Below are 27,490 nucleotides of genomic sequence, written 5' to 3' on the forward strand. Positions count from 1 at the left end.
GGGGTGGCCCTCCCCATCAGTGACTTGAGGCCCCCCCTTGTCTGAAAGTTATCTGAGCTCCAATTTTAGTAAGTCCCGCCCTAACAGCAGGTAGGCGCATTCTGGTATTACCATAAAGGAGTGGGATACCCGTCCCATCCCCAAATCTACCATTCTTCAGGTAGTCCATGAGTACTGGCTTATACCAGTCACCCCCTATACCCAAGACTTTTTGCTTGCTAGCTTCCCCTGTGGGGTGCGGAGAACTGAATGTTGCACTCCGGTGTCGACAAGGAAATTGACAGGGGTCCCCTCCACTCTAAGTTACCCTGGGCTTGGGGGGGGTCCAAACCCCAACTCTCCTAATCACTCAGTTCATCCAGCTCTAAGACTTTTACTCGATCAGTCTTGCTCCCCTTCCTGCCAGCCTTTTTCAGGCATTCTCGGGCCCAATGTCCTAATTCTTTGCAGTATGCACACTGATCATTCTGCAGCCTCTGCCTCCCCCCCACCGGTGGTTCCTTTACCTTCTTTTGGGTCGTCCGCCAGCTGCCAGAGATGGCGGCCTCCTTCTTCGGAGGAGTCAGCAGTGGTAGCTCGTGGTATTCTGGCCAGGTCTTGAGTTTGCTTGCTGCTGGCAGCTGCCATGGCGCAAGACTGCTTATCCTCGGGAGGCTCTTGGTTGTTGTATACCTTTTTGGCTACTACCAGCAAGTCCTGCAGACTTTTCTCTCCTAGCCTATTTTCTGTAATTTTCTTCTAATGTCTGTGGCCGACTGGTTTATAAAGGCCCTGACAACGGCTGCCTCGTTCTCTGGAGCTTCTGGATCTATGGGGGTGTAGGTACGGAATGCCTCCATGATCTGTTCTAAAAAGGCAGCCGGAGATTCATCTTTTCCCTGTTGTACGTTTCCTACCTTGGCCAAATTGGTTGGCTTCCTAGCAGCCATTCAGAGACCCCCCATTAGAGTCTGGCGGTAGACTTGGAGCCTCTCCTTACCTTCTGCTGTGTTGAAATCCCACTCAGGCCGAGTTAAGAGGAAGGAGGTGTCTATCTGAGCCTGGTTGATGGTGGGGTTCCCATCTGCGCCCAGAACTAATTTTTGGGCCTCATTGAGGATTCTCTCCCTCTCTTCAGTCATGAACAGGACCTGCAAAAGCTGCTAACAGCCATCCCATTTGGGCTGGTGGGTAAAGAGGACAGAGTCTAATAAATCAATAAGCCCTGCCGGTTTCTCGGAAAACTTAGGGTTTTGAGCTTTCTAATTGTAGAGGTCACTAGTGGCAAAGGGCCAGTAGTGATGGGGCTGATTTCCCTGCTCGTTAGGGGGGCTGGTGGCTCGTAGGGGCAGAATGGTGGAGTCGGTGGCGAAGGTAGACTGCTCTCTCTGGGCCCTTCATCTGGTAAAGGGCAGGCTTCCCACTGGAGCGCCTCCACCTCCTGCTCCTGGAGCAGCATCTGCCTCCCCCAGAGAGCGGGGAGGATGTCCCTCCAGCATTCTAGAGGGCTGATATGGGAGGGGGGGGAAGTAGTTCTTCGTCAGTCTCCCCTTGTAAGACAGGGTAGAGGGGGTGCTGAAGGCTGGGTAGGACTCTTCTTGTTCTCCTTTTTCTCTGTCCCTGCAAAGCAAGAATGGGTTTCGGCTCCGGAGGGCGTGGAGCCAGGAAGGGCTTAAGCCAAGAGGGTGGGTCTTCTACAAGGCCCTGCCAAGTGATAATGTAAGGGAGTTGATCAAGGTGACTCGCCTTCGACCAAGAGATGATCTCCCTGACTCGGTGGATGGTAGGGAGGTCGAAGGTTCCCTCTGGCGGCCATCCAACATTGTAAGCTGGCCATTCGCTAGAACAAAAAGTCTGCCACGGCTCCTTCTGGACTTTTACACTAAGGTTGTTAGCCCTTCCCCTTACATCTTTAAAGTGACCAATCATAATACTTAGAGTAGTAGTCTGAGTCTGTCCCATAATGTCTGTCCAGTAAGTCCACAAAATAAAACAGAAAAACACAGAAACAGACAAATAGAGGGCCCCTGAAAACAGTCTTCCAATGCCGTGGAAGCAAAACTGAAAGCTAGACAACGGCCTCACGCCTACCAGCGGGAGCGACCCGCCTCGTCTCAGACTTTTGAGGGGAATCCACGTCCCTCCAGAAGGGAGGATCAGAACGTCTTCGGAATCCTCCGGCCCGCGGCCTTCCAGTGTGTCCACTTAGACTGCACTGGGCACTACCAGAATTCCAGAGATGAGCTCACGCAAACAGAGACAGGAAGCGGACACACAAAAGAGACAGGGAACAAACAAATACAATACCTACTGTGGCCAGTCAGGCTCTCCGGGTCGGGGTCCCTCGGGGTCTTGGGGATCCCGGACGAGCCCCCAAATGTTATGCCCAGAATTCGTGATCTCCAAAGACTGCCAGGGAGCCAAGTCCGGTGCAAAAGCAGAGCCTTTATTTGAGCTAGCTGGAGCTCAATCTCATATCTGCACCAACGCAGGGGCGAGATGCTGGAGAGCGAGCGAGTTTCAAAAGCACAAAGGTTTTATAGGGGTCTAGGGGCGGTTGGTGGGGTGATGGGCGCAGCTTTGGCTGATTGGTTGGGGAGTTGGCGGGCTTTTTGCTGACTGATGAGGGGGAGAATCCAGGTCCCGATTGGCTGAGGGAGGATCCGGGTCCCGATTTGCTCTTTCACTTTTACCTGCCCTAACTTTCGAATTACAATTGTGTCTCCTCCACTAGCATGTGAACGTCTCTGGGGCAAGATACACTTCTTTCTCGCTCAGGACCCCAAAGCCAGGCAAAAACAAACACCCAGAGACGACTCTCAGCAGCTACTGAGAAGGAAGTCTGGTGACAAATGACACCTCACCTGTCGCCGCTGAGACCCGTGCAGGAGCACTGAGGCCCTCCTGGGGCCAAAGAGCGAGTGACCAGGAAAGGACGTTGAGCGGGAGGTTTAAATACCGACGCTGCGGCTTCCCCAGGCGACAGCCTGAGCGCATGCGCACAACTCGCGGGCTCCGCCTCAGAGGGCCTTCCTCGCATGCGCGGGACCCCGGATGCAGATCAGGTGGGCTGGAGACGCGCGGCACGGCTGCAATGGCGGCTCTCGGAATTGCAGCGGGTAGTGGCAACTGGTTTTCGGCTTTGGCGCTCGCGGTGACTCTCCTCAAATGCCTTCTCATCCCCACCTAGTAAGGGACCCGCACGGCCAGAGAATGGGCAGGGAGGCCCCCGCGGTTGGTCAGGGCGGGGAGATTAAGTGTGGATGTCCCTGGGTGCGCCTTTGCTAAGCTTTCTGCTATATTGTTACTTGACTTGAGAACTAGATCATAGCCCTGGATGGCTGAGTTCAGACCTGACGCTGTCTCACTTTAAGGTTTCTGAGCCTTAAAATTATCATCCTTAGTATGCAGATTAAGAACACCCACCTCCACCATTCAATCAGCTGGTGTCTATCAGCTGCCTACTGTGCGAAGTCCTGGAGAGGCAGTGGTGAAAAGGACACTTTGGTTCTTGCCCTTGATGGAGTTGGGGCAGCTAAACAAACACGAAAGTATCCGGTTGTGATAAGTTCTAAAAAAAGAAGTACTGAATAGGAAACAAGGCTTTACACCTCTTTTAGAAGGTGATGTTTGCGTTAAAATCCAAAAGATATAAAACAATAAACAATGTGAAGAGCAGTTCAAGCATAGAGAAGAGTCGGTGCAAAGGTTCTGTGATAGGAAAGAACTCAGCATTCCAGGAACAAAAAATGGCCCTTGTGGCTGAAGAGCAGTGAGGCAGAAGAGTGGCACAGGATGAGGTAGGCAGTAGCCCCATCACACAGGGTTAGACTGCTCTGCCAATGCAGGGCCAAGACAGAAAGTAGGGAAAACAGGAATAACACCAAGTAGTAATGTGTATACAATCAGTATCAATATTTATTACTAGCTCCTACCCTCTATTCATCCTTTCTAACTCTTCTGCCTTGATTTTCCCCCTCATTCCTTTTCCTTTTCTCCCTTCCCTCCATAGCTCCCTACTCCCACTTCCTAGTTTAGGGTAGTTTATTGGTATCCTTTAGTTCAAATTCTTAGTGATCTCTTCTTGGATTTGGAAGAGATGTATGTATAGAGTGTACATCCATACGGATGTGTATATATAATTATATAAGCAATGGTATATAAGGTCAACAAAATAACTTTCAGGGATTTCGAAAAAGAAGAGCAGTTAAATTTTCTGCATAACTGAAGGCAAATAAGAAACACCTTTCCATTTAAAATCCAATTGGAAAAAATCTTTACAAAATGTAAGAAATTCCTTTCAAATCAGAGTAAAAGGGAACTTTTTTTCACTGTAGGTCTGTGCATATAAGTTTTCTTGTTTTAGTTAATTCAGTCTAGAAATATGTGTCTTCTAGGTCGTTATACTAAATATTGCTCTTAGTCCAGGATTAAGAACATAGTATAGTTGTTAATGCTCTGCTTCTCAAAATAGAAACCCCCGTGCTGTGAGAAGGGAGCTATAGGATAAATGCAGATATATTCAACAAAATGTTTACTAACTGCTTTATTATATACCAGGTACTATGGCTAGGCACACGGGAGGACAGAATGGGTAGAATCCCTAACCCTATAAAAGTAATTTAATAAAGCTAACAGTTCCAGAAACAAATCAATGAAAATATGTAATTATGTAACTCTACTTGCGTTAGGCATTATGAAGGAAAAGAATGGGATTCTATAAGCGGACTATTAAGGGTGACTGACTTTAGATTGGATACCAGGGAAATCTCTGAGACTGGCATATAATTGGAGGCCTGAAGATACACCTAGTACATGTTTTTTGGTAAACGTGTATGCATTTCTACTGAGCATATACCTAGAAATGGAATTGTTTGGTCATCAGATAAGTTTTGAATTGTGATTTTGAGGAATCTGTAGGAAACCCAGGGTTACATTGTTAGCAGGAAATTGGAGGTATCTGTCTCTAGAATTCAAGAAAGAGATCAAGGTTATATATTGTGTTTTGGGAGGCATCGTTATACAGTTCACAGTGGAAGCAATAAGTGTAAAAAGTGGTAAGTATAAGGCCTTAATTTGCTCAAAAACAGGACCAAGAACTGTACCCAGCGGAACCATCAACATTTCCTTGATGAATAGTGGAATGGAAAGCCATGAAAGAGACATAGAAGGGGTTAGCTAGGAAACTCAGGAGAGAATTGTCACTATGGAAAGGTGTGTGAAACACTGGAAAGTGTAAATTGAGTTTGCTGTGGAACTCGTTGACTGGTGAGTGGTTAATTCAACACTGTTGAACCCAGACATGTGTCAGGTGCTATTCAAGACAAGGAGTGGAGGTATAGCAGTTGACAAATAGAAAAGTTTTTTTCTAAAGAACAGAGAAGGGTAGCAGAATATGCCACCCCAAAATATGCCTCTTTGGCATAAGGATCATCTGGGGCTGATGGTTTTGAGAATCTGCAGACACATCTGCAGACATCACATGGCTTCCTTTTGAGTCTCATAAGTCTCATTTCTTTAAGGGCTCCCATCTGTACATACATCATCAAAATTGGCTTATTTGCTCCTGTTAATCTGTTTTATGTCAGTTTAATTCTTAGACCAGCCACAGAACCTGGAAGGGTAGAAGGGAAAATTTTTCCTCCCACAGAGGGAAGATGCTTGACTATATTTATATATAGCTAGGGGGAAAACAGTAGACAGGGAGAATCTGGAGACATTGGAAAGGCAGGACGGGGGCCTTTTCCACCCTCTCTGATGAACTCCTACTCATCATTGAATATCCAGCTTCTGTCTGAGGCCTTTTCTAGATAATAAATTTGTTAGAATTCTTTGTGAACAAGAGAAAGTCACCTCTGAGCAATAGCCTGAGGGCTTCCCTTAAAAAAAATGAATGGGGGGTTGATCAGCCCCTTAGACCATTCCACAACCCTTTTCACATACTTGTAGAACCCCAGCTTTGCCAGAAGGAAGGGAGGTGTTTCAGGGTTATGTGATGACTGCCCCTTTACAGGTTAGTGAGCTGTGACTGTAGGGGCTGTTCCTTTTAAAGCTTAATGTTGGAAATGTGAAACTGATCAGTGTTACAAAATCTCATCTTACTCGTCTTAATTGTTCTGAGTAGCCATTCCACAGATTTTGAAGTGCACCGCAACTGGCTTGCCATCACTCACAGTTTGCCAGTATCACAATGGTATTATGAGGTAAGTCTTAAATTTTGGTTGTTTTTCTTTTTTAAAACAATGTGTGAAATCATATATTATCGATGTTGAAACAGTTTTCTAAGTGGTCGGTCACTTATCTAATTAATCTTTATAGAGATTGTGTTCTTTCCCCAGGTCTGTCCTCTGGCACTTTTCCCTAATCCCTTTACTTCATGAGTTTACCAAACTATAAATTAGAAATAATAATATCTGCCACACCCTTTTTGGAAGAACATTGAATTGGGAAAGAGAAAAACTGGATTCTAGGCCTGGCTTTGCTGCAGCATAGAAAATATTTCATCTCAGTGAGCCTTAGTTTATCATCTGGCATATGAGGATTTAGAATGAATTATTTCTAAGATCCTGTCTATCCCTAATATATTGTGATTTATGAGGAAAGGAATAATTGAATGTGATGTGTATGTGTCTTATACAAACTATTCTATTATAAAAATCGTCTATTTTTATTTCTGGGATGAATTACTAAATTGCATGGGATACTTCATGAAAAACAGGCATTAGTTCAGAAATGTCTTAATCGAAAACAGCAGTCTACTGTCAGGGAGATTTTTTTTAACACAATCTATGAAGTTTTCTATGAGTCTTCGGTAGCTTTTCGGTGTTTTGGCCAGACCAGAATAGTCCTTCATGCTGAAAAAGCTTAACAACAGTTGACCTAAATGGCCAAGTTTCTTCTCACATAATAATAACACCATAAATATTTCACAGGAATGCTAAGGAGTTTTAAGTAATTATGTGAATGTAAGGTATCTCGGTTTGCATATGCACACCAGTTAGGAGATGTGTGGCCTAGCGTTCAGAGCTTGGGCTGTGGTTTCATACTGCTTGGGTTTGACTTTGGGCTCTGCCACTTAATGCCCATGCTGGGTGACTGTGGACAACTGGTTGACCTTTCAAAGCCTCAACATCCCCAACTAATAAATGGTAACAAATAATTACTAGGAAGAAGTGAATATAATGCATGTGAAGCACTTAGCACAGTGCTTGGAACAAAGTGCTCAGTAAACACTACTAAGAACTTTTAATAATTAGCATTATTAATATAATGACCCTCAGCCTATAAATGAAAAGGCCGACCTCTCTCACCATTTCCTCCTTTTCTGAAGATTCCTTCTTAGTCTCCTTTGCTAACTTTTCTTCATCTGTATACCCTTTGAAAAGGTGGTACTCTCCAGGGTTCTCTTTGTGGCCTTTTTCCTTTTAATTCTGTAATTCTTTCAGGATGTTTCCTCATTTACTCCTGTAACTTTCACTACTACCCGTTATCTTAGGACTCCTAAATGAATCCTAAGATATTGAAGCCAGAGCTATCTCCTATTATTGATTTATTTCAGATAGAAGAGGTTTATATGAAGAGATTCTAGTAATGGTATGCTGCTTTGTTCTTCCTGCTCTCCTCAATAATAACAACAAAAACCAACAAGGAGCGAAATTCAGTTATGAGTAAGACTTGACAGTATCAGAGAGCAGCCTCACAGTAGGAGATAAGATGGGAGAGGCACGTGCAGTCAGGTCTGGAAGGGTTTTCTGCTGTACTAAGGAGAATGGACATGTGAGCAGTTGATTGCTTTACAGAGCCCTCCTTAGCTGTGACTTCTACCTTTCTACTCTGGCCACAGGTTAAATTGATTGGTGTACTGGTTGGGAAAGACAACAGAAAGACCCGTAATAAATATTTATAGAATGAACACAATTGTTTTGAATCTTCATATGTAGAGATTGGATTTTCTACTTAGAAGAAATAGCTCTGTTTTAGTAGTTTCCTGAGCTAGTGGATTTGGAGTCAAGAGACCCAGATCTGAGTCCCAGCTCTACCATGCATTAGTTAACTGATGGAACTGTTCACACGGAAAGAAATACTAGCTAATAGCTTCACTGCCTTGCCAAAAGCTGTTTAGGTAAGAAGATGGCTCCAGATGGAAATCCTTGAGGTTAAGAGGACCTTTCGGCTAGGTTTGGGGAGTCTTTGTCAGGAGTAGGGGCAGCATAGAGAGCCTCTGAGTGGTGTAGGAATGGGGATAGCACTCCTCAATTGGACAGGGACACTTTGATTTGGAAAAATGGGTGGGTTCATAGTCTGAGTGCCCTAGACAGAGAGCCTCTGGGTTTGTTTTAGGTTTAAGGCATCTGCACTACCTACAGGCTACTTCTTATTGGGACCTAAATTTGTTATTCATTCATATGAACGAAGAGCTAGCAAGTAGTTTGAGTCTCTCTCACCTCATTTTATACCACAGAGAGACTCTAATAATTCTGGGCATCTAATAGGAACCCAGTGGGCACCCTGTGAGCACCCAGTTAGGACCCACTGAACCCTTAGTCCACTTCCAGAAAAGAAGAGTTTTCCATTGAAAAGAGCAACACGTGCAGAGTAGGAAGATAATTATGCTGTCCCAGCTCTTACAGGTGCAAGGCTAGATTTACTTTTAGGGACATCTTATGGCAAAAGTAATAATTTTTAAGATAATAATAATATTTATTGAAGTTTGTATCTGATTCAATACTATATATGCAGTATTTTATATATGTATGTAAAATTTAATATAACTCATGAGGTAGGTACTACCATCCTTGATACATGGATGAGGAAACTGAGACTTAGGGAAATCTAATGAAATATAATATCCCAAAGTTTGTGTATTCTTCATATAATCTATATTTTCATTTACTCATTAGTAAGTGTTCATTCATTTAACTAATGGTTATATAATTCTTAATGTGTCAGGTACGTAATGGTCATGATACAGAAATGACAAAGTAGTTTCTGCTCTCAAGGATCTCTTAACCTAGTGTAAAAAAAAGATGATTAACATTTTGTCATTTATAAATATATTTCATATATATTTATCCCATTTAATCCCCACAGTACCTCCTTTTTCAAATAGGGAAATTGATTCTCTGAGAACTTGAATTCAAGCTGGAGGAATCCTTTGTCATGCCATCGCTCCCAGTTTGTATTTAGATGAGTAAAATCATGTCAAAATCAAGTTTATTATTGCAGGGTTTCAGATGAGTTTCCTTTGAAATATAGCTGATTCTATATAAGCAAACTGAGGACCATATTAATTAACGCAGGGACCATATTTTGGTGTTGTCTTCAGTCTTATGTAGGAATTGCTCTATTAATTCAGGACATATTTAAATGCAGTTTCATTTCCTGTGCTTTTGTTAGAGACCACAGAATGAAAATTTTCACTCTTTGCACCCTCTTTGTTTATTTAGTTACTTAGGATATGTTCTGTCTTCGATTTTTGCCACAGGAAACTTCAGAGTGGACCTTGGATTACCCTCCCTTTTTTGCATGGTTTGAGTGGGCCCTGTCACATGTTGCCAAGTATTTTGATGAGGAAATGCTGAATGTCCATAACATGAATTACTCCAGTGCAAGGACCTTACTTTTCCAGAGGTTTTCTGTCATCTTTACAGATGCACTCTTTGTGTATGCTGTCCACGAGTAAGTCTGAGAATGTCATTTTGTGTGGAAGGTGTTGAGGAAATTTACAGTATTAAGCAGTATTAACTTGGTCCTCATTTGAGGGAAACAAAGTTCATATAATAGCAAATGCTAGAACCATCCAAAATTGCGTTCTTGTGTTTTAAACTGCACAGTGAGCAATTACAGTAAGCAGTCTCACTGAACCTTACAGAAGAAAATGGAGGATAAAGTGGGGTGACAAGGCAGATGTAGAAAAAGAGATTGTGAATGTTGTGAAAAGTAGTCCCAAGTCGAGTTCTGTTTTTCCTGCCCAAAATAGCTCCGTGTGGTTTTCTTTCCTTCGTACAGGGCCCCTGTGCACACATATGCATTGTGCTAACCACCAGTTCAGTTTCCATTTCTAGTAAACTCAAGAAATCTTACTGAGTGCTTTTAGCTGCTGTTTCTGAATTCTTTCCATCATGAAGACTCTTCACTAATTTAAGTTGTGTTCATATTTTATATTGTTATGTTTCCCATCTTTCACTTACAAAATAACTTTTGGTTGAATGAAAATAATATAGTGTCTTGCACAGTGACTTCCACGTAGTAAGTTCTCGGTTAATGTTGGTTTCTATTCTGTCTTAAGTATGTGTGATTATGACAGAGCAGTATCTGGTGTGAGGCTCTTCATACTGAACCCTTGCCCCATTCAGGAAGGAGTCCCTTGGGAATGTTTTAACTCATGTTCATTCTTACAGAGTCACTCCTGTTTGACATCCTTACTTTCAATCTGTTTATGACTTGGCAAGAGTCCTGTTTGAATCCTTACTTTCAATCTGTTAATGACCTGGAAGGGAAGGTGATTTGTAATATACTTCTTTAAACTCAAAATGTTTGAGTTCAAACTCCCAGAGACAGTGTGTAGAGACAGAAAGAGAAAAAGAGAATTATTTCCATCTATAATACAGAGGGAGCAATTAAGTAAGATAGAATTATTGAAATCAATGTTCCAGTTCCCAGAACCAGACACTATGCATAGTTTATTAACTTATTTTCTCCGTTAACCTGTAATATTACTGTCTCTATTTGAGGAAACTGAGGCTCCATGGAAAAGGACATCTTTGGCTAGCCCCTCATTAATCCATCTTCATTGTGTCTATTTTTTTGGCTTAGATTTCTTTGTTTTTAGAATTTGCCAATATTCATATGAAACACATTTTTAAATATCTTTTTATGGAATAATACATCCTCATCAAAATTTTGGAAAACAGAAAGCACACACATATACAAAATAAAAATCATACATACTCCTCCACTTATAGCTATTACTATCAACATTTTGGTACATATTATTTCAGCCTCTCCTGTGTCTGAATGTAATTCCTATAAAATACAAATGGGATCATACTGTTTTGTTACCTGCTATTACCACTTAGTAATATGGCTCGACCTTAAAATGACATATATTTTTACATAATGGATTTTTTTTTCATTATTTGGACAATCAGTAACTACAAGATTGTGGCTTTATTCTTCATTTGGCCAGTATGATGGTAAATAATTTGTAGTACTATATCATCCTGGTCTGTATCTTTCAAGAGCTGAAATAGTGTGTCTCAAGTTTCAAAATTTTTACTTTTGAGTTTTTGGAGGCTGTTATTTTATTTTTATTTTTATTTTTATTAAATGAAGACTTCGTTTCAGATCAGCATAGCTGGGAAAGAGACATGGAACTGGCTCTGAGGTCTTTGTTTCTGCTGCTGTCTTTTTAAACAGTCAAGAATGACACAGACAGTTTTATCAGGAATGGCTAACAAAACATATTTGAGGTGTATCATAATGTTCTCTGTAGAAGTATTGTGAAGTATTCATCATTTCTAATGAAGATGAAAGCTGTTTCTGATTCTCTAATACAGGTGCTGTAAATGCATTGATGGAAAAAAAGCAGGTAAAGAACTTACAGAGAAGCCAAAGTTTATTCTGTCAGTATTACTGCTGTGGAACTTCGGGTTGTTAATTGTGGACCGTATCCTTGACATTTTCTGTACTATTCCTTTCTCATTCTGACACCTACTAACTAAAGATCAATTTTTTCTACAATGATGATTCTGAAATGTGAACTGCTTTTGAAAATGGGTATGAAGTGGATTAGTGGGTTCCCAAAATGTGTGGGCTATGCAGCTTTAGCAAACTCTGGTAGTTAGAGTACTTTGTCCCAGAAAAGTTCATCTTAATACTCAAGAACTAGTTAAACCATCACTAAATCAGTATACTGGGATTTATTACCTGTTGTTAGATTAATCTACTACATGTATATTAAATAGTGTTTGACTTACCATGTATTAACAGGCAAAGTTTTTAAATCCAAAGAGGCTGAATGTAATTAAAATCCTAATTAACAAAAGCCTAATATTTTACAGTCTTCATAGAGGTAATAAGTAAGATTTCTCTGTCCTATAAACAACAGAGGGCTGCATACAGTTATATATATCCTATAAATGATGGAGGGCCCTTCAGTAGCTGTTACGTCCATTCTTATTTCATCCCTAATTCTAAAAAACAAAACAAAAACATCTTACCCTTTAGCTCCTGAGTCTTTAAAGTAGGAAAAAACATGGGGAAAACTTCTTAACCATAAATTTTTTTTTAAACCCTATGATAATCCTTGGTACTTCATAAACTTTAGTTAAAGAGTTTGTCTAAGATTTGACTGTTTATAGGAAACATTCATGAGAAGTCCAAACTGGTAATAATATTAGTAATATTTTTGTCTTTAATCTATCAAGAAAACATTTGCAATATTTATACTCCGTCTGCTGGCACAGTTGGTTGTGAATTTGTTGTTATCCTCTGTTGTCTTCCCTTGACCTAAGTCCAGATATTCATTTCCAGTACAATGGTTTTTTATTTGGATTAATGCTACTCTCCATTGCACGATTATTTCAGGTAAACAAAAAATAGAATAGTTGAATTTTTTTCCCCTTAAGTTTGGTTTTTAGCTTGTAAAAACTATAGTGTAGTGGGTGATGGGTAAACTTACTCAACCGATTGTTTTAACTTACAAAATGCTATGGACACTTACTGAGTATTTCTTAGAAATTACATCTTCTATTTTGACAATAGTTTTCTTCATTTTACGATGAGAAAATTACACTCTAAAACCTGATAGAGTGTGGCAGGCCTGAAATCAACTTCATTTTCTCTGTTTGGTTGGTATCATTTATCTAAGAATGAAACTTTCAGCAGTTTTTACAATATAGTAACTATGATGGTGAGGCTTTACCATCAGAAGCATGTAGCATGGTGTAATGGAAAGTATGGAATTTGGAATCAGAAACCAAGGCTGAAATCCTGACTAACCTTGTAAACTCTGTGACTCAGGGGTCACTCAGAATGCACTGGCTGTTTCTGATTAGGTACATTATATATAATATCTTACTGAGTAAACCTTACGACCTATTCTGTGAAGTTATTATCCTTTTTATAGAGGAGGAAATCAGAAGTTCAGATTTATGGGCCATCCCTCTTGCACTGAATCAGAAACTCTAGGGTTGGGGTTTAGGAATCTCCAGAGAATACTGATACATGGTTTGGGAACCATTAACCCAAGGCAAGTCATTTAACACTCTCAGCTTCAGTCTTTTCGTCCATAAAATTAAATTTACCCCTTGTTACATTGCTATTTGTAAAATTGGGCTACCTACCTTACAGGGGCTTTGGGAAGATCAAATCTGATAATCTGTTTTAAAGTTCTTTGACAACTGTGAAAATCTGAATGTTTTTTTCTTTTAACCATAAGCCACATAGTACTTAGAACATAATTGGTGCTCTATGAAATACTGTTGGATGGTTGTTGAACAAATAAACTCAAGTTTAGCTGCAGAACCAAATAGACCTCTGAATCTTAAATAAAACATAAAACTGGTGAAGAGCAATCTGGAAGCATCCCATTCTTTTTCCTTATCATTCCTAGTTCATCTGTTCTAGACCACACCTGATAAAACAGTGGTTTTTTGTTTGTTTTAATCAAAATACATTTAGTTCTCCTAGGTAGTTTTTTAGGATCAAATGCTATACTTGGTGCTTTAGCCTGATAGTACTATGTTATCTGATCTGTAATATAAGATTTAAATGGTTCTTCAGTAGCAAAACATCATATGTATTCATTCATACTCTCATTCCCAGCCTCTCTCTGGAAATCAGCTCCAGCTATTGTGAAACTGAAAAGGGATGAGGATACTTGAATTCTCTGGGCTTTCGGGAGAATTTACAGTGTGTTGTTAGGAGAATGTATCCTGTACCTCAGTATCAAGCTTAGTACTTAATACATATTTGTTGAAATAATGAATTTATGAACCCACCAGGCTCAGTATAACAGCTGGCTGGAATCACTTGCCTGTGTTCTCCTTATATTGCATGTAAAATATTTGCCTGAATTTTATAACTTTTTATTGTAGAAAGTTTAAGTCATAAGAGTTGAGAAAATAGTACAGTGATCTGTACACACACACACACACACACACACACACACACACACACTTAGTAATAAAAGGATTGTTTTGAAATATATCCTAAATGTCATAGTTCATTGAGTATATTAGAATATATCTTTTAATATGTGTATTTTTTAATCATGGTAAAATACACACAACATAAAATTTACCACCTTAACCCTTTTTAAGTGGACAGTTTAGTAGTGTTAAGTATATTCAAGTGGTTGTGCTACTAATTTCCAGTGTTTTTTATTTTCTAACAAACATTACTCCTAAAAAATAATTTTAGATTTACAGAGTTCCTAGAGCCCGCACCCATTTTCCTCTAATGTTACCATCTCTCATAACTATGGTACATTCATCAAGACTAAGAAACTGACATTAATACATTCAGATTTCACCAGTTTTTCCACTAATGTCCTTTTTCTGTTCCAGGATACTACATTGCTGCATTTAGTTTACCCTGAATTTTAAAGTGATATTTTCCTTTTAAATCTCCTAGAAAAGGCATATGGAAGGAGCATTTCTCTTTGCTGTTCTTCTACATTTCAAGCATATCTACCTCTACGTAGCACCAGCTTATGGTATATATCTGCTGCGGTCTTACTGTTTCACTGCAAATAAACCAGGCAAGTTTTAGTGACAATAGCAAAAGCTTCTTTATTCTATTTTTCCTTGACTTGGTGGCTTGCTTCATGAGAGGATTTTATGAAGCATTAACAGGTACAACGGATCTCAGCTGTTGATCCTACAAACCTTCTACCCAATCTGACTTTTCCCTGTTCCTGACACATCATAAAGATGGGTTATACTATCAGGGGATACTTCTAGTCGTAGCACGTTGTATCATGGCTTTCCATGCTCCTAGCTAATGATGGTTCATGGCGTTCCTTTTCTGCAGATGGATCCATCCGATGGAACAGTTTCAGCTTTGTCCGTCTCATTTCTCTGGGACTGGTTGTTTTTCTAGTTTCTGCTCTTTCATTGGGTCCTTTCCTAGCCTTGGTAAGCCTTTTGTTTTTTTATAAATTACTACTTGTTTTCTGTTGTCTTTGTTCTTGTTTTTTAGAAAAAAATAATAAAACCAAGAATGTATAAAATAAAATTACTCCTTTTGGGGAGTTAGGAATCACCCATATTACTCCTTTATAGCTCCCCGAAGACAGGATGATATTCTTTCAGACACTTTTGTGCATATTCAAATATGTATGTGTATACATTTAACTATGTGTCTCACACACAGAGTCAGTGATCACTATTCACAGATTTCCATATTTGCTAATTTGCCTACTCACTGTAATTTATTTGTAACCCAAAAATCAGTACTCATTGTGCTTTCACAGTCATTCACCGAGGCAAACATTCTAAAGTGCCTTGAATGTTATAGGTGTTCAACAGATAATTTTCTTTTTTCCCCTCTTCTCATGCTGTTAATTCAGCTAACTTTTATCTGCTAAAACCAAAAAGCAATGCATCTTTTGTAAAGTCTTCCCTGCAGTCACCTTCTCCTCTTGGATAAGCTGTGGTCTGTGTCCTCCTTTGCACCATGTAAATTCTTCCCTTATTACATTTATGTCATAATAGTATTAGACTGGTATTCAAAGTACTTTCATGTATCTTGTCCCACTCAACAGATGAGAAGTTTAGACAGAAAGAGATTCTGTGAACTTCCCAGGATCACCCAACTACTTACTTAAAGGAATAAAGACTAGAACTCAGACCTCATAACTTTTTATACACTATGCCATAAATGTAGTACAGCTTCTGGTACATATCTGCTCAATTTTCCTAAGAAAACTTAGTTCCTTAGTTTTCTCTTGGAATTTGGAAAAGATTGATCACTGTTTAATCTCTTCTCAGCAGAATCAACTGCCTCAAGTCTTTTCCCGACTCTTCCCTTTCAAGAGAGGCCTCTGCCATGCATATTGGGCTCCAAACTTCTGGGCCTTATACAATGCTTTGGACAAAGTGCTGTGCGTCATCGGTATAGTAACAAGCCTTCTTACTTAGATTTATGAAGACTGTAAGGATAGGTCACATTGAGAAATGGAAAAACCACTGTGTGTTTTAAATGTAGCTGAACTGTTTGTTCTCCGGCCCTGCCTTTCAGCTTTCAGGATGCACGGGGGAGCAGTTCTCGGGACTGAGGCTTCAGCACAGTGGACAAACTGTGTTCTTTATAAAAGCTTTGTGGCAATAAGGTGCAAATCCTTTCCTTGGGAAAAAATTAAATATTTAGACATTTTTAAAAGGCAGTTTTTGCCTTGAAACGTTATTCAGTAGTTAACCCTTCTTTTAAACTTAAATATATGAAGGAGAAAAGAAGAATGTGTAAGCTGTGACTCTGGATATTAAACCAATAGAGAAAACAAGAGTCATGCAAAAGATAAGAAATGGGAAACTTAAGCTATGCTTTTAAGTTTGGGTTGTGATAAAAACTAGTTTGTATCTTGAGATGGTTCTACTAGAAAAAAAAGAAAGCAAACCTCACTTTGGAATAACTCACAGTCATTTGTGACTATAACCTGGCTTGATAGGAAATAGCAGAACCGAGAAGTGTCAGCAGACTTTCTCTGTCAGGTACCAGATAGTAAATATTTTAGACTTTGCAGACCACATAAGGTGTTTCTGTTAGTTTACAACCCTTAAGAATATCAAGACTGTTCACAGCTTCTGTGTTGTGCAAAAACAAGTCACAGGCTGGATTTGCCCTTAGGCTGGAGTTTGTCCTCTCCTGACCTAGAGGCTGATGACTTAGTTGGAGGCCCACCTGCATAAATTGCAGCTGTGTGGCCTTGATTCTTCCAGTCTTGTTTTTCTCTGTAATAAGGGGAGACTAGTACTTAGCCTGTTCCCATGCAACATATTGTGAGAAACAAATGCAACAGTAAAGAAATGCTAGGTTGTTAGTAGCAGCGGCCTGGGAGCCAGACAGACTGGGTTCACTTCTTCCACTTGTTGCTTGTGTGACTCTGGACAAGTTACTCCATTTCTCTGTGCCTCAGGGGCTTAAAGTAATGGCTGCAGGGCTCACAGTAGACTCTTACTGCATGGTGGCTACTATTACTGTTTTTGGTATGTACTTATAGGAAATCATAATTTGGTACTAATCCCTCACCCACTGTGAAACCATGTGTTGGTATCCATGCGATTCTTTCAAAGTAATTTCCTACCGTTTATCTTTCAAAAAAACTTAAAATAGCCAGCATGGTGTGAGGTACAAGGGCCACTTGCCTAGTCTAAGTTAGGAAACTATGCTACACCTTACCTTTTATATCTGTCTCTTCAAAGATGTCTGTCTTGGGACTCCAAGAAGGGACTAGCAGTTACCAAAGGGAAAAGGGTGGGGTGGGGGAGTGGGGAGGGAGGGAGAAGGGGATTAAAGGGCATTATGATTAGCACACATAATGTATCAGGGTCACACGGAAGGCAGTACAGCACAGAGAAGACAAGTAGTGACTCTACAGCATCTTACTATGCTGATGGACAGTGACTGTAATGGTGTATGTGGTGGGGACTAGATAATAGGGGTGAATATAGTAACCACAATGTTGCTCATGTGAAACCTTCATAAGATTGTATATCAATAATATCATAATAAAAATAGTGATATATAGGCTCCACTTACAAAAAAAAGATGTCTGTCTTGGAAAGTCAGTGGCAGGAAGATAGTTACTAGCTTTAAGAGAAAATCAGCAGGCTGAAGGGGAGAGGGAAGAGGTAAATGAATAGGATTTTGGTGCTCTACACTTTTCCCACAGTTCATCGATTTTCAGCGGCATGAGACTGGACCATGCAGTCTGTCCCTGACTGTCCTGTTAGCTTGTCTGGGATGGGGCTTGCATCATCATCATCCTCAGACTTGATTGATTTCATAGATATTTATTGAACTGGGGATACAAATGAATTGGTGATTATTCCTGCTGCTAAGGAACCCAGTATAGAGGAACTGAGTACATAAACAGATACAGTGCTGTATGGCGAACACTAGAGAGATGTGTGCAATGTCCACATGTGTATACCTAGCCCTCAAGAAAATCAGTTCTACTTTGGAGTTAGGAGTTTTCTCAGGTAAGTGAGTAAATTAGGACTTAACTTTGCAAAGAGTATGCCATTCTTTGCAGAGAGAGTGGCCTGTGCAAAGGAACCCAAGTGTTGAGAGGGTACGTCAGTTTATCGTGGCCAAGCCACATTTAAGAAAGTGGAGGAGATGAAGCTGGAGAGGCCGGAAGGCGCTAGGCCATGGAAGACACTGTATGCCATGCTTAGAAATATGGGCTTTATCCTGTAGGCAATGAAGGATTCAAAGCTGGGGTGTGACATGGTCAAACCTGCATTTTAAATAGCTTGCTTCATTTTAGAGATGAGAGCAGATGGCTGTTCATGCTGACTGCCAGCAAAGTTCTTGTTAAGCTGCACACAGTCCCTGTTCCAGTGCACATAGCTGCTTTATGTAGTATAATTGCAAGACAGATTTCTTAGGATAGAATAGTACAACTAGTAGTACTATTGTACTACTAGTATATGTATAATATATATGGTACTATACAGTACAACAATTAAGTTAATGAAATCTTGACCATAAGGCAACAATAAGATGTAGTAGCTTTTTTATTTTTTTCAAAGAATTGGTTGGTAAAATATGGCATGCCATTTGAGAAAAAGAAAACAAAATAAAATCTCTATTTCCTCTATAGGTTCAGAATTGAAACTTCTTGATCCCAACAAGATTGCCAAGGCCTCAATGACAAGTGGTCTGGTTCAGCAGTTCCAGCACACAGTCCTCCCCTCGGTGACCCCTTTGGCCACCCTCCTCTGTACTCTGGTTGCCATATTGGTAAGAATTCACCCATGGTACTCATTTCTTGAGTTTTCTCTCTTTTCCTTTTGTGTGTCTGGTTGAATTCCAGCTTTATAAAGGTTTTCCATCCATAGGGATAAATTCCATGGCTATAATCCTGCTACAGATTGAGGCAATTCTTAGAGCAACTTTGAACACCGTAAGGAAGGATTACTAGTAAAGCTTCTGTGAGAGAGATTCTTGCCAGTGGCTATTAGAGCGTCTGTTCATCCTTGGATGCGGAAAAAAGAAAATCCCAGACAAGAAGGGGTATGGACTGCATTGGAGAGAAAGGAAAAGATGTTTGTAGTAGGACAGCCAGGTTTTTGTTGTTTTCATCCATGGCAAACTGGTCAAAAAATTTTAATTTGTCCAGACTGCTTGGATATTTTGTCTTGATAATGACAGGTTAGTCAACAATGGCTGTTTGAGCATCAAATAATTTGAGTCAGATGCTGTTAGAAGCTTCATTCATAGTTGTTTCTGTTAGTGATCATGATGCCCTCAACTTAATGATATAATTTTAATAGAATTCAATATTAATTACTCAGTCGTATGCATAATTCCATTCAACTTTTAATTTTGATTTCTAAATGGTCAAGTCTATTAAGCAAGACACCTGGCCCTGCTTAATTCTGTGGCAGTAGTGGGAGATAACTCAGCTCTGTTGGCCTGCTTGTTCGCATACCTATTTAACTCAAGTAAAAATTTTTTGAAAACCTCAGCCTTGTAAGCTGCATATGGAAGGCCATAGTTTTATTGTAAATTACACCCCATCCCACAAAACTAGGTATGTTTTTATTAATATGTTAAGATCTCATTTATTAGCCCCAAAATATCCATGAACTTTTGTAGTTTGACCTAAAAAATTCAGTGACTACTAATTAACTAGTTATGAAGATGCAATAAGGGATGATATTAGATATCCTAGAACTTAATTTTGTCATTTATTACTAATTTTGATGAGTTAAATACATATTTCTGAATGCCTTTTTTTTTCTGAGTTGTTTTTATGGTAACTCTTGGTGGACTGTTAGCAAAGTGATGAATTATCACAGTTTAATGGAAAATAGTCTAAGATCTACTGCTTTTCAGAGACGGTGCAAATTGTATTCACCTGAACAATGTTTCTATAAAGCCTATTTTAAATGATACTGAAGTTTTTATCTTTGCCTATTGTTTCTAGCCCTCTATTTTCTGTCTTTGGTTTAAACCCCAAGGGCCCAGAGGCTTTCTCCGATGTCTAATTCTTTGTGCCTTGAGCTCATTCATATTTGGGTGGCATGTCCATGAAAAAGCCATACTCCTGGCAGTTCTCCCAATGAGGTAAGCCAATAGCTCAGTCAGCCAGTATATATGGCATATCTCACAGTTATCCTATTGTTTTCCATTTGAGCTGTTCCCTCTTAACATCATCCGTGGGATTGGCAAAGGCAAACGTTACAGGAACAGATTTATACTAGGACAGGACAGAGATGCTATCTTGGGATCCTTAGACCCATGAAGGTTCTAAGGTATGTAAAATTGCCTGTATAGGTTTGCATTTTTGGTAAGGGGTGCTATATTGATTAAGAACCATGATACTGGACTGTTAGGCCTGGATATTGAATGGCAGCATAGTACAGAAAAAGCCTGGGCTTTGGTCTCATCACATCATCACATCTGTGAAAATAAGGTTCCATAGTTCCTTGTTACATGTTGTTAATCACAGTAAGGATTGGGCCCACTATGGAACAAAGCCTAACATTGTATAACACTTGATATTTTCCAGAACTGTTTTTTGGGTCTTGTTTTGTTTTTGTTTTTGTTTTGCTTTTTTTTACATTCTTTCTTTTGAGCCTCACAACAACCTTTATTTAAGATAGTTAGGGTAAATGAGTATCATCCCCTGTCTTAATGTCCATGGAAAATGGGGCTCAGAGATTTTAAGTAACTTATCCAAAGTCATACAATTAGTAAATATCAGTTGGGATATAAACCTGAATCTAACAATCTTTTCACTTTGACATGCTAAAAAAAAAGCAGTTTAAAAGCAGTCATGTCCATTTTATGTGTAATGGAAACCTGATAGATACATAGTAATAGAATGAGCTTTTTTTCTTGAGATTTGTTCTTAAATCCTAAGAGAAATAATTTAAGCTCTAAAAGAACATTAAGCAAATTCAGAGATCAGTATATGGCTGGTCTAAATAAGTTCATTTAGAATTTGGAATTTCCTAATTTTAAAAATATCTTAAGATAGAATTCATACTGAACACCAGCAGGTACAGAGCATTGTCCAAGAGAAAAGCGGTAGAGTTGGAAATTAAACTCCCAAGTCCTCCTTCCCTGGCAACTACCACTAGGCAGCTCCCAATCCGCACAGCATCCGTTTTTTAGAGAAGGCAGTTACTCTTGGAAACAAAATTCTTTTTTGAATATTCCCTGATTAAGCGTGGTACATTCTTCTATCGATTGCTTAAAGTTTCCCACTAAAAAAATCAATATTCTCAATTAAATTGGACTTGTAACAGAGATCAGTGTGTTACTTTATGCTTACCCTAGTTCTAAAAATAATAAGTGCAATTTATTCAAGCTGTTTGCAAGTGTAAGTTTCAGTTGTTGTTTTAAGGAATTATTATAAGAATTTTTATTTTTAGCCTTTTGTCTGTGGGAAAAGCAGGAGATGCTTCGGTTTTTCTGATTCTGGCCACAACAGGACATTATTCCCTTTTCCCTCTGCTCTTCACTGCTCCAGGTAAGCAGCTTCTTTTCAGAGAGAGATTTGATTGCTGTGCCCTTTCATCAGGGCCTAGAGATCAATGCTTTCTGATTTAAACAACCTTAAAATCTCTTCAAAGGAGAGAACTCATCCATTCTCTTGAGGACAAAACCTCAAATTTGTCCCTGATCCTTAGTATCTTTAGATATACAAAAATGCATAATTAAGCCTAAAAAGCATTCCTGGCACTGCGTAGCTGTATCAGTGTGCTCATGTTGCCTTAAGTTTCGCAAATCTTTCTCATCAACTAAATTATCATCTGTATTTTTTTTTATTCTTTTAACAGAACTTCCCATTAAAATCTTACTCATGTTACTGTTTACCATCTATAGTATTTCTTCACTGAAGACTCTATTCAGGTAATGGGAAAAAGTACATTTAAAATTACATTTACTCTTGTGGAATATTTACTCCTAAATGGTCAGACAGGCCTTTTAAAATTTATTTTTAAATTATAATGGTAGTGTAGCAACACTACAAAATATTAGCAAATAGAAGTAGAAATTACCCATAATCCCACCACTCTGACATTACATCATAGGTCACGTCTTTAGTTTGGGGAGTATTTGAGGAGGGACTACCTAGCTTAAGTTAAAACGTTATATGAAAATTAAAAAATAGAAAGTAAAATAAACATTTTGACTAAAACCACATAAATACAGATACTAAATACAAATAAAGATAACTTTAAAGATACGTAAATACAAATACAGATAACTAAAAGCCAGGTAAAAATTCTCATAGAATTCTAGGTAGAATTTTCCCTTTAAACTTTGTATAATAGTATCTGTATAATTTTTAAAATCTTGCTTATGATTCATATCTGACTTGCCCATGAAACCTCAATACTTAATTATATTAAAACTCAGTTATAACCATATAACCTACCAATCCCACTCAAGGTATGTAAACACAAGAATTAAAAACAGACTGAAACAGATATTTGTATACCAATGTTCACTGCAGCTTTATTCACAGTAGTCAAAAGGCAGAGACATCCCAAGTGTGTCAGCAAATGAATGGATAAGCAAAATGTGGTATATACATACAATGGCATATTATTTAGCCAGAAAGAGGAATAATGTTCTATTATGTGCCACAGCATGGATGAACCCTGAAAACTTGGGCTAAATGAAATAAGCCAGACACAAAAGGACATATTGTATGATTCCACTTATATGAAATACTAGAATAGGCAAATTCGTAGAAACAGAAAGTAGATTTGAGGTTATAGGCCAGGGGGTGGGGGAATGAGGAATTATTATTGCTTAATATTTTCCAGAGTTTCTGTTGGGGTGATGAAAATATTTTGGAAGTGGGTGTTGGTAATGATTGCACAGCATTGTCAATATACTTAATGTTAGTGAATTGACCCTTGAACAACATGGGTTTGAACTGCGTAGGTCTACTTATACACATATTTTTTTCAATAAATATATTGGAAAAAACTTCTTGGAGATTTGCAACAACTTGAAAAACATTTTCTTTTCTCTAGCTTTATTGTAAGAATACAGTATATAATACATATACAAAATAATGTGCTCATCAACTGTTTATATTGTCAGTGAGGCTTCTGGTCACCAGTAGGGTAATAGTAGTTAAGCTTTTGGGGAGTCAGAAACTATGAATTTTTTTCATTTCTAAATTAATTAATTAATTAATTATATTTTGATATCATTAATGTACAATTACTTGAACAACATTATGGGTACTAGACTCCCCGTATTATCAAGTTCCCCCCACATACCCCATTACAGTTACTGTCCATCAGCGTAGTAAGCTGCTACGGAATCATTACTTGTCTTCTCTGTCTATACCGCCTTCCCCATGTCCCACCCCACTACATTATGTGTGCTAATCGTAATGCCCCAAAAAACTATGTGAATTTTTGACTGTTCAGGGGCCAGTGCCCCAACCCCCATTATTTGTAGTCCGTGATAACCACTACCCTGCTGTAAAGAGTTCACTGTACTTAAAAAAGGTTAAAGGAGCAAATCTGGTTATTTTACCAAAACAAAAAACATTTAAAAAACCCTTGATTACATATTGTTCACCATATTCTTACTCCAGTCACAGCATCCAGCCCCCTTTTCTCTTCCAAATGCATAGCTGATTCTCTCTCAGCAGCTTCAGCTAAGTGACTGCATAGGTAGATGATGATCAGGTAAATTTGGATTGCTGAGATAAGATAGTGGTATATCACTATTATTTTTTCTAAATGTGAAATTTAATGTCTTTTGACTCTGGCTTTAGTTGTGGTTTGCATCAAGACAAGTGTAGGTGGGTGACTTTAGCTGAGAAATGTTTGCTAAACCAGAATGACTCATCTAAAATCAGACTTTTCTCTCTCTTTTTCTTCAGAAAAGATAAACCTCTTTTTAATTGGATGGAAACTTTCTACCTCCTTGGCCTGGGGCCTCTGGAAGTCTTCTGTGAATTTGTATTCCCTTTCACCTCCTGGAAGCTGAAGTACCCCTTTATCCCTTTGTTACTAACCTCGGTGTATTGTGCAGTAGGCGTCACATATTCCTGGTTCAAACTGTACGTTTCAGTACTGACTGACCCTCCTCTCGGCAAGACAAAGAAACAATAAAGGATCTGTTGGATGTATTCCAAGCAGTTATAACATGGCAAGTTAATCAGATTGAAGAAAGTTGCTGGTGGCACAAACCATTCATTTCAGTAGATGTTTGGAGGACCATTCTTCAAAACTCGGCCTTGCCCAGCCTAGCAACCTGATTGTCACCATGGTGAGAAGCCACTTGTCCTCATAGACAGTGAAACACATCTGAAACAAATCCTACCTCTTCCTGTTAAAATTGTCTGAGATTGGGACTCTCTTGTCCCCTCCTGGCATGAGCCAGGAGCTCTGTCTTTTCACTTTATCTCTAAATAAAAGCCTGTACCTTGTTCTCCTAAAAAAAAAAAATGTCTGAGATGATCAGACTGCTGGGCTTGTACAAAGCAAGCAGGGCATCTGATCGATAGCATCATTATTTGTAGTCTTTGGTAACCACTACCCTGCTGTAAAGCGTATTTAGAATCGTGCTAAGAAAGATGTAAATAAAATATGTTTTGTATTTCTGCACAGAACTTTTGGGTCATTACGAGCTCCTACAGTTTCCGATTTCATGCCCACAAGCAGATGGTGTGCTATCCCCATTCTGTCCACCTTGTTCCAGGAGATTTTGTTTTCATTAAAATCATATGATGACAATACACTCAAAGTTCAGGGGGAGTATTTAACGAACTGGTTTGGCCTGTCAGCAGAGACTGTAAATCACATCTACTCTTAGTGGAGTTAAGAACATCTTGTACAGTTCATTTATTCTAACAGCAAGCGCTGTAATTTTGATAAGGCTGCCACTGGTGACACTCGGCTCATGTGAACACACATGGTTTTTGCAACCTGGTCTTGTCTTCTCCCTTCCTTAAGAGTACTTTGTACACACTTTTTATCCAGGAACCCAGTTTGCCCAACATCAGCTGCACATTCAAACTCAGCCAGCATTTATCTAGCCAACACTAGGAACTTTCACACATTTTTTTACCCATTATCCCCTAAGAAGATCAGAGAGTCCAAGGTCACTGACATCCTGGGATACTAATCTAGCTGTGCCTTCTCTTACATTCACTGAATTTTCAGATTTCTTTTGGGGCTCATTGCAGAGATAAAGGTGGGGATTTTGCCAAAGGGGAAGAGGGGCATAGCCTATTTTCCTCACCAAAGTCCCCTTTGCAGCCTATTGTGTTCCAGCTCTCCTAACTTAAAATTCCAGTGTGCCATGCTGTTTTGTACCTCTGCTTCCTTTCATTCATGCTGCTTCCTCTTCCCTCCCTCTGCTGAATACTTCAAGATTCAGCTTAACTGCTACCATTTCCATGAACATGAAAGTAGTAGAGCATTTAAGAGCAAGGGCCCTGGAGTCACACAGCCTGATTTTAAATCCTGCCTCCATCAGTTTTTATCCATAGCCAAGTTATTTAACCATCCTTTGTCTCGATGTCCTCATCTCTAATATGATCACAAAAAATTTAGAACCCTGCATGACACATACTAAGTGCTCAGTAAACATGTTATTTTTATGAATCCTTTCCTCTCCCTCTACCTTTCTCTTCCTCTCCCCCAGAATTGAGTACCCCAATTGTGTGCTCTCATGCCAGAGGTCAGCCTCTACCATTAACAGCTGTAATATCCTGTTTTCCCCCAGGAGACTTTAACAGTTTGAGAGCAGGGACCATGCTGGTTTTGATAGCCCCAGATTTTGGCACAATTGAATGAATGAGGCGCACCACATAGGCCATGATTAAAATATAAATGTTGACTAGTACCAGCTTTAGCACAAGGGATTCAGTGTAGCTCCTTACACCTTTGCCAATTGGTGTGCAAGCCAAAAAAAACAAAAATGAGGGGATGAATTTGGGTGCATCTCAAAGAGGCCAAGTTTAATTATGCTTTGTAGGTTGTCACTGTGAAAGTAATGTGTCAGAACTGAAAGCGTATGTAGTGCAGAGATTTCCAGAATCTCCTGCAGAGCGCCGGACGTTCTTGAGCTGCCTCAGCCTCTGGGCCATGTCCCATTGCCACCAAAACCAGTGTGTGTTCATTTATTTTGTATATTGGGCTTCACGTAAGCTTTTGTTTGACTTAAGAGTTCCAAGTCCAAATACAGTCTTTTAAAAGCCGTTCAACCCCTTATATTACCAGGAGGGAAAAATTTACACTTTGCAGAGAAGTGGGTAGTTTTCAACAACCATTTCCCAGGTTTCGGCAGTTACTAAATAAACAAAAGTGCTGTTTCAAAATGTATTAAAATCTAAAATTAAGCAAAGTCAAGGAGAGCAAGCTCAGGTTACTATCAATTAAGATTTATAAACAGCTAGGTTTTCACCTGCTGTTTAATTTATATGCAATATACCAAAATTTTTAACAAGATAAAAGAGAGGTGAGTGGGACTTGGTATCCGAGATCACAGTCTTTCCTCAGGCAGAGTGATAGGACCAGACTGGGAGGAAACTAGTAGGAAGATAGGCAATTTCTCTGGTCATAATTTTCCTTGTGAGTGACTTCCACCTGGAAACTACTCTTTGTGAAGGAAGCACTTCAGTATCAGAATTGCCCCCTATGTGTAGTCTATGCAGCTTCTGTTTGCAGTTAATGGAACAAAAAAAAATTCCAATAAAATAAGACCTTGGAAAAAGATACTTTAATCTTCAGTTGTCTGATGAAATTACACTTGCAGCATCATTATGGTACCAAAAAACAAAAAGACCCATCTAGCCCCTTTTTTGTGCCCCAAAGAAATAGGCTACTGTGCTAATGGCAGCTGAGATGAGAACAGTTTTGTAAACCTCAAGAAACTAAATCAATACAGCCATTAGTTTCTCACAGTGAAGTCTCGTATTTAGCATTCCTATGTTATAGAAAGATCAGTAAATGTACTCAATTTTTTTTTTGTCTCAGGAGTCAGAAATAACAATATGCTTGTATATGTAAAACAACTATGAAAAAGACAGGACCTATAATGTATCTGTATACAGATCACAGAGTCCTAGAAAGGCTCTCAGAAGAATACTCAGGGCAGATGAATTTTTTACAGATTTCCTGACAGAATACGTAGTGTGACAGTGTTCACAACCTCATAAAGCAGCCCCTCCCACATGTGCACCTGTTTCTTAGGGCATTAATGCTGAATTAATACTTTCCTTTCTCAGAGTTTCACCAGCTGGCCTCTGGAGAACATAATGAAGCTTTCCTGTTTATAACAAGTCCTT

General features: G+C 39.3%; 1 protein-coding gene across 5 annotated transcripts; it reads left to right on the plus strand.

The window, feature by feature from the left end:
* The first annotated feature begins 2,911 nt into the window (after nt 1-2,911).
* Nucleotides 2,912-24,808, plus strand: ALG8 (ALG8 alpha-1,3-glucosyltransferase). 5 transcript variants are annotated; one of them, XM_036895404.2, is made up of 13 exons: nt 2,912-3,044; nt 6,104-6,182; nt 9,464-9,657; nt 11,538-11,647; nt 12,500-12,567; nt 14,617-14,743; nt 15,016-15,119; nt 15,975-16,098; nt 18,812-18,951; nt 20,141-20,280; nt 21,594-21,691; nt 22,002-22,074; nt 24,077-24,808. In XM_036895404.2, the coding sequence occupies exons 1-13, from the start codon at nt 3,034-3,036 to the stop codon at nt 24,306-24,308; spliced, it is 1,500 nt and encodes a 499-aa protein (XP_036751299.2). In that variant the 5' UTR covers nt 2,912-3,033; the 3' UTR covers nt 24,309-24,808. The 5 variants fall into 5 exon arrangements, with proteins under 5 accessions (XP_036751299.2, XP_036751296.2, XP_036751297.2 ...); XM_036895401.2 differs by having other exon boundaries at nt 2,975-3,168; XM_036895402.2 differs by having other exon boundaries at nt 2,975-3,168; nt 15,978-16,098.
* The last annotated feature ends 2,682 nt before the right edge of the window (nt 24,809-27,490 follow it).

Source organism: Manis pentadactyla, chromosome 9 (assembly GCF_030020395.1).
Source record: "Manis pentadactyla isolate mManPen7 chromosome 9, mManPen7.hap1, whole genome shotgun sequence".
Classification (NCBI taxonomy): Eukaryota; Metazoa; Chordata; class Mammalia; order Pholidota; family Manidae; genus Manis; species Manis pentadactyla.